General features: G+C 45.7%; 1 protein-coding gene across 8 annotated transcripts in view; it reads left to right on the plus strand.

Annotated features, from left to right (window-relative positions):
- Positions 1-10,035: 10,035 nt before the first annotated feature.
- CEP170B (centrosomal protein 170B) overlaps positions 10,036-13,296 on the plus strand; it is a 57,031-nt gene continuing 53,770 nt past the window's right edge. For 2 of the 8 annotated variants that reach the window (XM_080592810.1, XM_080592817.1), the window contains exons 1-3: positions 10,038-10,364; positions 10,645-10,802; positions 11,483-11,618. In XM_080592810.1, coding sequence (XP_080448936.1) covers positions 11,514-11,618 — 105 coding nt within the window. In that variant the 5' untranslated portion in view covers positions 10,038-10,364; positions 10,645-10,802; positions 11,483-11,513. Of the gene's footprint in view, positions 10,803-11,482; positions 11,619-13,296 lie in introns of all 8 variants that reach the window. The other 6 variants (XM_080592816.1, XM_080592814.1, XM_080592812.1 and 3 more) reach the window with 6 other exon arrangements.

Here is a 13,296-nt window from a genome sequence, read left to right on the forward strand (position 1 = left end):
GTACTATTCACACTGACACTATTTGCTGATTTCTCTGTTGGCATTTCATTACTTTGCCTAGAATTGCTCACTGGCTTAAAACTACTTAGTTGCCCTAGTTATTTTTTTAATGATTTATCCAAATGCAGCGTTTCTCCAGTCCTCTAAAATGTTTGCAGTCCTCCAGGATGAAGTGGGAGAGGGGCAGAAATCCCTTGAGCCAATCCACTTCGGTTCAGCTGTAAGGGTGCCAGTTGCCTGGACCTGGTAAGGTAATAATATTTGTCTCCAGTAATGCTGTTTAATAGCCTCCTTGGTTACTAATGGGATGGAAAGTGCATTGTCCTCATAACATCAGTGCATGATTCTTCTCGTTTCCAAATTCAGAACAAAAATATTTACTGAGCACCTCAGTCCTCTTCACATCATCATCAACAATTTTACCATTCCCATCTAGCAATGTTCATGTAAACTAGAGCCAAATGCCAGCTTGTTCCCTGTTCTGTCTGATGTACTTGTGACCGATTTAGGACCTGATTGTTCAAGACTGCAGCAATATGAAATCCTGAAGGACCTTCGGGGACGAACTCAGCCTCCCGGGATGTCGGTATCTTTGCTACTGGATGCCAGAATGCCTTCAGAGATTGAAAGGGGCAGTGACTGACACAGCGTACGGTCTGATGGATTTTGTTAAAGCTAAAGATGGCTGCAGTTCAAGTTTTAAATTAGTGTGAGAGGCGACACAATACTTTCCTTAAGCCAATGGCATACTTAAATTTATTTCACGACAGCGGCATTTTTCATCTGGAGTTTTTAGAAGCTGTTTTCTAAGCACCATCCATTCTGAGTGCTTCTAATGTAAAAAATTAACCAGCTGCAGTGCACAGACAGAAGAAAATGGCTTAACTCTGATAACAGAGCCCAGAAATGGCACAGACTACAGGCCTGCAGAGTGAGGCAGTGCCCAATGGCCACTGACATCACCGCTTCCGCACGTAATGACTACGGCCTACGGCCGGATCCTGTGATTAGGGCTCTGAAGGTACCGCCACCCATTCATGTGGGTTAGGTTACATCATGCTGGCTTCTCTCTTCCTGGACACTCCTGGCACTCGGAGGGTTCATGTGCTGGGAGCGCTGCATCTCTCCTCCTGTTCACTGCACACGCAGCTCCACGTCATATGAGGGATCATACAGTCGGTCTCACCCTCTGGTTCCATCCCTTTTTCTCTAACAGAAAACAAAAAGCATCATTTTAAAGACAGGCTTTTGGGGTGTTGATTTTTGTTTTGTTTTGGCTTTGCTTTTAAGCAGGAAATGTCATCTCTTGGAAAGCTGTTGTGCCCATTTGTGTTTGCAAAGGCTGATCTGCGGGGGAGAGGAAGTGCGAACCATATTTCTGCATGGCTTTTTGTCCTTCAGGGTAGAACAAAGAAACCTGGCAAATGAATGACCAACACACTCTTCAGAGTTCAAAACGCTTTCACCTATTAACTGGAAATGTCAAAAGTCCTTTTGTCTCGCCAGTCCACTACTGCATTGCTCTTTTCCTTCCCTTCAAGTATGTGCAGAAGATATTAGCATAAAGTTTGCTGAATTCACTGTGGAAGGGCACTGTGAGCTCTCTGCGCGGTTAACCTCAGCTCCTCTCCTTGTCCAGACGTGTTCCACGCAGTCAGCTGGCTGCTGAACAGCACATCCTAGGACCAGTCAGACTACACGCTGGAGAATTTCCTATTCATCTTCTCCTTACGTTAATAAGAGGACTTCTAATAAATGTGATCATTGGAGTAAAAGACATTGCTTGATTTCTTTTTTTTTTTTTTGTGCTCAGCTATTACCAGCCATCAAAGAAAGAAATTATAAACACAGTCGCCCTTAGCTATATCACCATCTCTTGCTCGTTCTATCTTTATTGCCTTTATTTTTTAAATCCTAATGAGAAGTTATCTCCAGTCTCTAGGGTCTCAGAGGGATTTGGTTTTCATTCTTTCCAGATATACATGAGCTTCTGTTGAGTGATGATTTATATTGTAGGAGTGCTGAGAAGCACGGTACGTAGTACAGTGTATAGGAGACAGTCCTTGACTCAAAATGCTTGCAGTCTACTTGGGCACCAGAGAGCACAGGAAGGGAAATAGCTGCAAAGTTGGACAGCCCTCTTGTCCTGCCTGCTGTTGCCACCTCTCAGTCCTGTACAACACCTAGCGATACAGTCCTCAGCATTTTCTTCCTCTCTTTGCATTTTCTTTCACTCCTGCTTTTTTTTCCTGACAGTCCAGTCTCAAAGTAGACCACTTGGACGACCTCTTCATGGCATCTCTGTGCTGTGTTGGCTCCTCTGCTCTCCACCACATGTTTGAACGTATGTATATGCAAACCCAGGTACTGAGAACTGCCTAGTGTTAAAATGCAGATTGGAAAAGATAACCCTTGAGAGTGAATGAGAACTTAAGACAGAATACAGTGCTAATGAATGCCTCTCTATTTAAATTCAACTCACAGCGAGTGGGCGGAAAGCTCTACTACATCTCTTTAAGATCCCAAGAGGAGAAATTTGTCCTACAGCAGCTAGTGGCAAGGCAAAATGCGGCTAGACGTGACTGAGATGGTGACGTGACGTGGAGAAGGCTCTGCTCTGTGATGCAGTGCAGGAGCTATTCTGCTTGTCCCAGTGCAGAAAGGGTGGCTGTGGCCCCCTTAGCGAGGTTTAGTAGCAGCCTTTCCAGCCTCTCCTCTGGAAAGGAGAAGCAGTTTGGTTGATGGCTGTATCCCCCTCTAAACCTCCTCTGAGAGCTTCTACACCTCCAATATTAGATCTGGCTGGTGAACTACAACAAGGCCCTGTGCCAGATGGATTAGTTCAGAGTTGTTTCTCCTAAACAGCAAATGCAATGCCTCCCCTAACACACTGATACTAACAACGCCAGTGAGATGGTGCAGGTATCTCCCAGCAGGCACCCATCCCACGTGTTAGGTATTGAAAGGGCCCAGAATTTTATTCAGCTCAAAAAATATCGCAGCCCAGTGAAACTCCGCAGAGGTGAGAGGTATTCTGGACAATTTAAACAAATAGCCCATGTACGTAGAAATACACACTTGCTTCATGTTCTGCAGATAACCAACACTGTGGTACCTCCAGTTCTTGTTCAGATGTCACTTCGCCTTCTTCAATCCATTAGCTCACATACCCACAACTCGTTTTCAGAAGCTAGCTTTGCCATCATGAAAATACCCCAGAACTTGCACTCTTGTGTCACCTAGGCTAGCTAAGGAGTGTTTGGTACGACAATCTGTGCCCAGCTTACCTTAGTTTGTGTTAGTAGGAATCGCTGTTTGCCTAAAACAGATGAAGCTACTGCTTACAAAATCTTTGGTGAAAAGGACAGCCCTGAGCATGTGTGTGCAGTTAGCTAGCATGCATACTTTGCAAGGTTTTAAGATGATTTAATGAATGTGGAGCGCACGGGAGTTCATGCACCTGCTGACTAAAGAAGATTATTCTAAAGTATACTGAAGCTTTTATGAATCTGTAAAAAAAAAAAAAAAAGAAAGTAATTACTTATGAAAGTAATGAATCTGCTATTCCTCCATCTTGAAAATGCTGCTTTGAAGGTCTCCTTCTGGTGACTTTCATTCTTCTGTTGGTGCTCCTAATCCAACTGTTTCCCCCAAATAAAAAAAATACTGCTCTGATGACTTCTTTTAAAATGCTTGGCAAGCACATAAATCTCCAACCGATGGCTTGTACGCTATAAATAATTAAAGCTGCCCGCCCTGTTGACCCTGTGGAAGCAGGCTGGCTCGTCCTGACACTCGATGACCTTTTCATCCATATTCACATTATTGTTCCACACCGTTCTCAAGTGAAGGAAATGCAATGCTGAAGATCAATACAGCAGAATATAGTTTAAACTTCTACAGGACAGAAAATGGTTGAATCTCCAAGTAAATTATTCCCTGCAGGCCAGTAAATTAAGATCTTTCTCTCCCTATAAGACCTTCACCTCTACAGTGGATGTTACTGTAGACATATCCTTCAATTTAAAGGGAACTGTGATTTTTAAAAGTGTATCTGTTAAATATTTCATCAAAGGTTTCCATCTTACAGCTAAAAACTGTAGTGCAATACCACGCAACAAATCAAGAACACAGTTTCAAGCAGAACTGACATTTTCATTAAACGTGAATGGTACAACCTAGTATCGGTCAGCAATGCAAACACTTTTGGCTCCGGAGATGATAAATAACAATGACTCCTCTAGAGATGCAGAGGTCCGTTGTAACCTAAATTCTCCCTTCTTTATCGGCCTTACTTATAAGGCTAAAAAAGAGTTCAACAATCTTGGTTTTCAGGTAAAATACATTAATTGGATAAAAATGTACAGGAATGGTTTCTCTTTTTTTCATGAGGTCTCATTCATTCACTTGTTGCCTACTTTCCAAGTCTGGTTTTAACAAGTCTCTTAGGCAAGGAAGAGATGTGTGCAGTTGATAAATCAGTGAGCTCCTGCTGAATGGCAATCTCGTTTTTCCTTAAACTGATACTTAAATTCAAATCAGGGTTTTTATTCCCTTCATAAATATCAATCACATCACCTCCATGAGCTAAAGATCAAGAAGATTTTCCTACAAAGTCCTGAAATTTATCCAGTGGGAGAAGTTCCATGACACATCCTCTGAACTAGGAACTCTCGGGACACAACAGTTCAGGATCGTCTGTGTGGAACAGAGGTGGTTACTGGAGCAAAACTGCTTAAGGAAATCTTGCATCTGCAGTATTGAAGCAAATATTTCTGCCTTACCATTAAAGTCATAACCCCAGAGGAATGGGGGAAGGAATTTGTTCATGTTTTGGAGGGCAAGGTACAGCCTTCTGGCCATGCATGCTGCGTTGAGTTCTTCAGGCCACGTGAAATCATTTTTCTTTTCAACTATGCTTACATCCTTTTTCATAAGAAATATGCACATACACGAATATTAATTGAACGAATAGGAGAAAAGAAACCGAAATGGAGATGATCTCAAGCTGCCCATTGTTCCCATTCTCCCACACAGGAGTCCTCAAAACCCTGCTGCTTCTCTTATGAAACCAATCAACTTTCCCTGAGAAGCGATTTCTTTAAATGTGATATCGAAACAGCTCCGACTTGCCATAAGGTGATTCCTATTTAAGATGCCACACCACACAACCATGTATCACCTGACCCAATCTCATCAGACAGCACGACATCATCGTTGCTGAGCTTTTACTAATTAAAAATGCCAAATATAAGATCACTTAAGCATATGTTTTAATTCTTTCAGGAAAGTTTTATACCACACAAATCCTAGATGAGACATTCTGACAATGTTCACACTCCACTCTTTTATTGCACTGATATTTCTTCTTGCCCCCCCCCCTCAGAGTTATGAGGGTTGTAAATTGAACATAGCTCTATGATTTAAGCTACATAATAAAAAGAAAATAATTTTTGTGGCATAGCAGGGGAATAAAACAGGATGACTGGAGAAGGCCACGCCGCACATTATGAAAGAAGTGTTAATGCATATAAGGTTTTATTTTAGTAAATTCCATAGTACTAAAATTAAATGTCATGTTGGTACTTGGGACTATGCTGTGGGTGAAAAAATACAGGAAAAACTCTCCTGGTATAAGGCAAGGAAGCCAAACTGAAGCCATTTTGAGCAATACTACTATGCTCCTGCTAAGAATCTGTCTCTGTAGCTCTTTAATAAAGGGGTTAAAAATACAAGCGTTGTAAAAATGCATCTTTTAGAACTGTCCAAATTAGGGGCCTGTCCCAGTCAGACTGTATGTCTGCAAACGTTTATCCAAGTGAATAACCGTGCAGATGAATGGTCTTATTGTTTTTCAGTCGACTAGGCAGGATCGGGGCCTGTTGCTGGCTGTACAGAAGAAGGGGATGTTGGCAAACAGCACGATCGATATATCTGGCAGAGCAAAGGATTGATACTCAGAGAGGAGGAGCAGATTTGCTTTGCTCTTGCTGATACAAATCATGATTCAGCAACGTCGCTACGCCAGCGTAGCTAAAAGGAAGATAAACATCCATACCCTGACAAATACCCAGCAATTAAAAAACAAATCAACCAATAAGAAACGACAAAAAATCAAGGGAAAGATTTTTCAAAATGGCACTTGAAAAGCACATATCCAGAAGGTGGATGATTTGCATTTTATGGTGAGCCAGCTCCAGCTGATTGCCCAGAATTAGTGATGAAAAGCTTTGGTTGTAGGCCCTATAGGAAAGGGGACTTTCTGTTGGCAGGCAATAGTGCTATTAGCTGCATCAAGGACACAGGTTCAGACCTGCAGTGTCCTCTTGCAAAAGCCCACAGATCTTTGCTGCTCGCCTTAAAAATCAACACGGGAATTCTGATCCAAAGGGAGAATGCTGCAAGCATGGGCCAGGAGCGCATCCATCTCCCTGCAGCAGGGCCTGAAGAACTGGCCTTGCTGCAATTTCTGCTTTCTGGAAGAGAAAGACATCACAGGGAGGCAGAATCCATCCGAGTGAAGAAGGGGGTTAAGAAAGCCTGCATGACCTACTTGTGAACCTTTCCTGATGCATCTCAAAGTCAGTTAGTGAAGAGCAAATGGAATAATTCCGGGGAACAGCGCCTGATGACTCTTTTTGGAGTGCCTTTGATGCAAAGCAGCCAGGAATTCACAAGCTGCACACGTGCCTGTGATTAAATGTGAACGCAGCTACGTGTACCTGATTTCAGGCAGCATGCGACGAGTTTCTGTGGCAGAGTTCCCCTAGAAATCCTGTATAGCTTTATTTACTTGCTACCTATCATATGAATATCTGAGCAATATTTTTTTTCCTTTCCTTTCCTTTTTTTTTTTTTTTTCTTTCCCTTAGCTCATGCACAGGGAAAGCTGCCATTCTGGGGGGAAGCTGCATAGTGTATCTGGATCAGGCCGTGATCAGCCTGGAACAGAAGCCTCTTCTGCAGCAAGATGCAGCAAGATGCTTTGTGTTCGGGAACTCTGACAAGTCTCTTTTAAGTCAGAGTCTGGCAGAAAGAGCTTGATTTAATTCAGTTCCTCTGGGGATGGTAGGATCTTTGTTTTGAAGCAGAGAGCTGAAGTCGACCTGGTTCATGATAGCTATGGGCTCAGAGCGTCAGACAAAAGGTATATCAGTAAAGCAGACGATTTGTATCCAGATTCATCAGCTGTGGATACAGAAATCTGGTTTTCCCATATGCCTGTGACCTGCTGTCATTCTTCTGCCTGGACATTTTATCTCACCTTCGCTCTCCTTGTTTACTGGGCATATGAGCGCTTTGGGACAGGGACTGGTCCTTACAATGTACATCTGCACAGCGTATGGTACGATGAACCTCCTGTAACTTGGGTTGTGCAGGTTCACACAGCCAGGGGCATGTCCCTTGTAGTTGAAGGTGACAGCACTATAGATGAAAATAGAGAGATTTGCATGATAAGCACCCTCTGTTGCAAACTTAGCGCATGAGCTAGATTGTGCTGCTGCTGCTCTCAACTTCTTGAGGTCCTTCCTGGGCCTTCCCTCCTCCCTGTGTCCTTGGTGTGCACGCCCAGAGGCAGTACTTGTTCCCCCGGTGAAACTGGAGGTGGACTGGACACAAGGATTAATGATGTTGTCTGCTAAAAGCACGGAAGAACACAGGAAATTTAATTGTTGGGATATAGGTAACATTCCCCCTGCTTAAAGAACAGGGCTGAGAGCATTGTATTACTGCTGACTGGAGAAGTTTAAAACAGCCACTACACCCAAATGAAAGCTGCTGGATTTTATGTTCAATGTGCAACTTGGCCCAGTCCTGCCCCTGTGTAATTACTTGAGTATCCTCAATGCCTGCCATCACTTAACTTCACTCAGTGCCTCCTCTATTTTCTCCTCTTCACCGTCTCTCTTCCATTCTTTTCTCCTTGAAACTTCCCTCTCAGTCAGTTATACTGTCATTTCTAAATCTCTTCTTCAAGTACATCTTTCCCGAGTTGTGTCTGTGCTAATCTGTCACACCGAGATAACCAGAGGTGGTTTAAAGACACTACTAGTATATTTTCACAGGCAGTCGTGTGTTTGGTCAGCCTTTAGTTTAAACTAGATTAAACTAGAGCTACCCATGTGTTGCAAAGGCTGCCAACAGGACTTGTTCTGATAGCAAAAAAAAGTGAAAATCAAAGTACGGCAGTGCAACGGCTTCTCTTTCCCACAGATACACTCTCTGGAATGGGATTTAGAGATGACAGTGTGACACCAGGCTATTCTTCGACCCCTGCTGCCCATACACTACTTTGGGAGGTGTGAAGAAAAAAACAGAAGGACAGACTGCCCTTATTAGTTTCTTTATTCCCTTTAGATCACTGGAATAAAATAAGGAGGCTGTAATGCAGCCTAGCGTCTTGGCCTAACTGCACCTTCAATCAGGTCAGAAGACACGTGGTGCAAACAGGGACTATTTTTCTTCTCTATAAATAGTGAAGTACTGACTGCTCTGATAAATACACATATATAAGTGCCTGGTAAAACCAAGCTTAAGCTAAAGCAATCACTAACCTTTTTATAGTAACTCATAACAAAGATTTGCCTAGATGGCAGGCTTGTACAAAGAAGTAAATTATCCTACTTTCTTCTAGCAGTATAGAGATATTCTACAGAGCTGACTCTCTAGATGTAGTTCTGAGAGACGTGAATTTTATTTACAAAAACCTAAACTATAGGTCAGTTAAATCAATAATAAAACACGACTCAACTACAGAATGAATTGGAAAATAGGGCAGAAGTCCATTTTTATTTATCAAGGTTTTAAACTACTTTATGCCAGTGGTCAATGCAAAAGCCTTTAAAATGCCCCAGCAGCGAGCACCGGTCACTCCGTCCTCCTGCCTGGCACCCCAGGGACGCAGTGTGCAGCAAGGGTGTGGTGCTCCTCTCCGAGGAGATAGCAAGAGCATTCCAATAAAACACAAATGCTGCAGTCTCAGCCAGCTTTTAAGCCTTTGAAGATAATCACACCTTGAAATTGCCCCGGGGCATGATGTATTTGCCAGAGAAGAACTCAAATGTTGATTAAAGAAGGCAATAATACTAGTAATTAAATACTAATGAAGTCCTACTGCTCTTCAGAAAGAGGAGGGCAGGTTTTTTTACCCCCTTTTGGTTCTGCCCATGCTCACTTTAATGATTCTGTGATTCTACTCTGCCCTCCCTGGTTCTCAGGCCTTGCAGGGGATGGCCCTTCCTGCTCCTCTGTCCAGAGGATCAGTCCCACTGCCATCCGTGCTGTAGGCCAGGAGTAAGTCCAAGGAGCGATGCTGATGTAGGACTGTCCTCAGTAATCGGTGTGCTGCACCTATGGTTTCCATACAATCAGACATTATCGAGGAAAACACTGAAGCCAAAATTCTAAAAGGCGGCACTTAAGACATCTAGGGAAGCTCCTGCAGGTGACTGAGAAATGATATTCAGAAATAAACATAGAGCATATAAATGCAAAGGCGGCTTCTTCGGCTGGAAGATAAGCCTGGGGAAATATCACTGTGATCTTGCCATCTTTTTTATGTTCTTTTCTTAGCAGCCCGTGCCAGCTGGAGTCAGAGAGCCGGTGTGTAGCTGTTGCTGCCTCCAGTCCCAGTGAGGAAAGAAGTGGTTATTGAGCTTCACACTTGGTGCTCTTCAGTAATTTCCTGGTTACCTGTCCTACAAAAGGACCTGAGGAAGGCATGCTGAGGACCTTTTCAACCTAAACCCAGCAGAATATGTGGGAGAAAGGGCTGGTGATACGAACACAGTGATTGTGGAGGTAGTGACTCTTGCCCTATGACTTCAAACTTGCCTGTTCGGCCTGGAAAGGCCGGGGACAACCACATCTGTGTCAGCGAGGTGTCACGAAGCCTCATTTGTGTTCCACGAACCCCTTTTGGGAGCCTGAAATGAAGCCCGCCATACAAGATCACGACTTGTATGTTGTTTTTACACTCAGACCATCACCCAGAAACCCACCAGGCTCTAAGGCTCACACCTGCTGCCTGGGGCCTCGGGGGGGGGGGATAAGATTTTGGGGCCAAAAGCGCTGAAACACACCAAAAGCCTGTGGGGAAAAAGGGCTGGGGGTGGCGGAGGCTTTGCGAGGAGGCTGCGGGGGGCACCCACGAGGGATGGGGGCAGCGGGGGGAGCCCCGGGGGCCCTCAGGCACCCTCAGGCACCCTCAGGCTCGGTGCTTGGGGGAAAATGGAGCAGGGCCGGGTGCCTTGGGGCCGCCTCCTGACGTCGGGAACCTGCCGTGCGCGGGGGCGGAGCGGGGCGGGCGGAGCCGGCTGGAGGGGCGAGGCGCCCGGCCTGCCGCCGCGCCGGGGCCCGAGCAGGTAGGGCGGCGGCGGCGGGGACCGAGGGGGGACCGTGGGGCGAGCCCCCCGGTGGGACCCCGGGCAGGGAGCGGGGAGCGGGGCGAGGCCGCTGCCCGGTGCCGGGAGGCCCCGGCCGCCTTTGCCCAGGTGCTTTGTTGGGGGGCGGCCGCGCCGCGCTCCCCCCCCCCCCCCCCCGGCTCCGCAGCCCGGTGCCGCCGGGGGTGGAGGGCTCGGGGCCCTCTTCGGAGCGCGGTGCGGGAGAGGCCCCGCAGCCCGCCGCCCTTTCTTCTTCCCTCAGGCCGAGACGGGAGGAGAAAATGCGAGATTGCGAGAGGAGGAGGAGGAGGAGGAGGAGAGCCAGCAGGGCTGCGCCCCGCGCCGCCGGCCCGTAGCAGCGCCAGCAGCCAGGTGTGGCCGCAGAGGGACGGGAGGTGCCGCGGGCCGTCGCCCTCCGAGGTGCGGGCTGCCTCTGCCTCTGCCTCCCGCGGGGGAAAGGCGTTTGTGGGCCGGGATGCCCCTCTGGGGTCCGCTAGACCCTCCCGTCCAGGGCAGCGCTTTATTTACGTGTCTTTATTCCTGTGTTTTTACCGGATCGCGCGGGGGGGGGTTGTGGGTTTGCCTGCCTGCAGGTGGGCTGAGCGACCCGCGGGCTGAGCAGCGTGCCGTGACCGCGCCTGGGAGGTTACGGGTTCAGCCGTCACCTTCCCGATGCTCTCCTGAGGATGGGGGAGGCGTGAGCTGTGCTAGCAGCCCGGAAATGTTCTGGAAAAGATCTACGCTTTTGCCTTTTTTTTTTTTTTTTTTTTTTTTTAAAACCGTAATCAGCCATTGGATTCAGCTGCTTGCTTCATTTCTGAGATAATGCTCCTTTTCCTAACCACCCCCTAGTCTTACTCTGCTGTGGGTATGTTTCCAGGGCTGCAGAGCCGTGGCTCCTACCTGTGGCAGGTCCTGGGGCACGCCTCACCCCTGCTCGTTGCCACAAAAAATGTAACGTGAACACAGTGCAAGGAGCAGCACCGGGTCCCGTGGCTCGGGAAAATTTGGGAACTGCAGCTCTGCACTGCTACACTCACGTACATCATTAATAGCTCGCTATGTGCCCATTAATTTTATTTTTTTTTTTTCATGTATAGGATGTGTAGAGGTTAAGTGCCAAGCGCCAAAATGAGCGTGACTTCGTGGTTCTTGGTGAGCAGCACTGGCATTCGCCATCGGCTCCCTCGGGAGATGATATTTGTTGGCAGAGATGACTGTGAACTGATGCTCCAGGTAATGTGACTTTTTTGTTTTCCTGTTTATCTGAAGATGTAGTAGATGTGAATGCAACGCTGGGATCTGTAGAGATAGCTCATGCTTTCTTCAAATGACATCTTTTAAAACAAACTTCCTCTTTTGTGTCAAGTCTGCGGTTCCCACAAAGACTTAATGTGTTCAGGAAAGTGCAAGTGAGGTTTCCTGCGAACAGCTATGTCATCAGATGGGTAGGAGCTGTGCTGGTGGGAGATTAATCAAATCGAACAGATTACCTATCTTGATGCTGCTAGAAGTATTAAACCAAGACATACAATTCTGTCCTGATCTGCAAGTGATTAAACTACTGTTTTTGTAGCATGTGATTTGGAGGGTAGCAGCATTTTATTTACCTATTTTTCCCTTTACTCTAAGTTTGATTGTATTGTCAGTGCTTGTACCCCTCATTTATTTATTTTTGCGTGGTTGGTTGGTTTGTGCATGTGTGTTTTTTTTTTTTTTGTCATGGCAGGGAACACTGATCTTTAGCAGAGTGTTGCTGGCTCTTTTGGTGGGGTGACTCTTGTCACTTGACTTTTGGTGTCCTCTTGTTTCCAAAGTAATTGTGTTACTTGGGCAAACTTACAGCTTGCATTAGTGCTTTCCATACCAGCATGTCTCTCTGCTGGACCTAATCCAACGTTTCTGAAGTGTTGACTGTGGTCTGGTGTTTGACAGAATAATGTAATGGATGTCACTCCAAACAAATTGAACTGGAAATCTGCAAAGAGCTGACAAGAGCGGTTTAGCTCAAGACTTTATAGAAGCTTAGAATTCAATTAGTGTTTCTGCTAGATACGTGCATGAATACTTAAATGCAAAAAAAAGTTTGACTGCACCTACCTGCTCCCCTTTTGCCTGTTTAGAAATGTGGCAGAAGGTTCTTTTGATCATCCATAAAGCCCACGTGCCCATTGATGTCAACATTAGGAAGCTGCATGCACAATGGAGCTTTCCTCCCCTGTAGTTTTCACTGCTAGTGTGGTAACAGCCATCTCCTAAATGCTTTGCTAATGTTCTTCCAGGCAGGCTGTGTTTGTAGCTACTGCAGGGATTTTATAAGATATGTTAGCAGGAGGTCTGTTTAGGGGGGTGGGAGCTCTTATTGTACAAGCTGTACTTAGAAGACAGTTGGTTGAGGTGTTATCTAGCTGTAATAAAATGTTAGTGTCCACAAAAGGAGAGCTTGCAGTGTTTGTACTGCTCGGCTAGCTAGGAGTGAATGAAATGGCTTTGCTGCAGTGGTAGAGCTTGAAGCATGCTCTGGTTCAAGAGCAGGTTGTTTGTTTGGGTTTTCCTGTGAATTGCGCTATCATTTATGTCATGTTCCTACATGTCGGACTGGTGAGATATGTAATGGTGAGACATTAAAAATGTCCTAATATTTTCCGTAAGTCTGTGTTTGCTCAAACCCCTGATTGCTGTATTCCCTTTTGACTTAAAGGGAGAAAATGTTTAGTGTTCTTGATTTTTCTAAAATGGCCTGAGCTTTAGGGTGCCCATCTTAATATGTTTTGAAGGTACTTGAGGTTTTTTTTATGGTCAGGGTTCAGCACTGCGGGAATCCCAAGTCTCAAGTTGTGCACCTGAACATGCAAGTGCCCAAATATCAGTCATCCCTAAAGTGTGTTGCTTATTTCTCTGGTTATTCAAGGGA

This window comes from Anser brachyrhynchus (assembly GCF_964034855.1).
Source record: "Anser brachyrhynchus genome assembly, chromosome: 5".
Classification (NCBI taxonomy): domain Eukaryota; kingdom Metazoa; phylum Chordata; class Aves; order Anseriformes; family Anatidae; genus Anser; species Anser brachyrhynchus.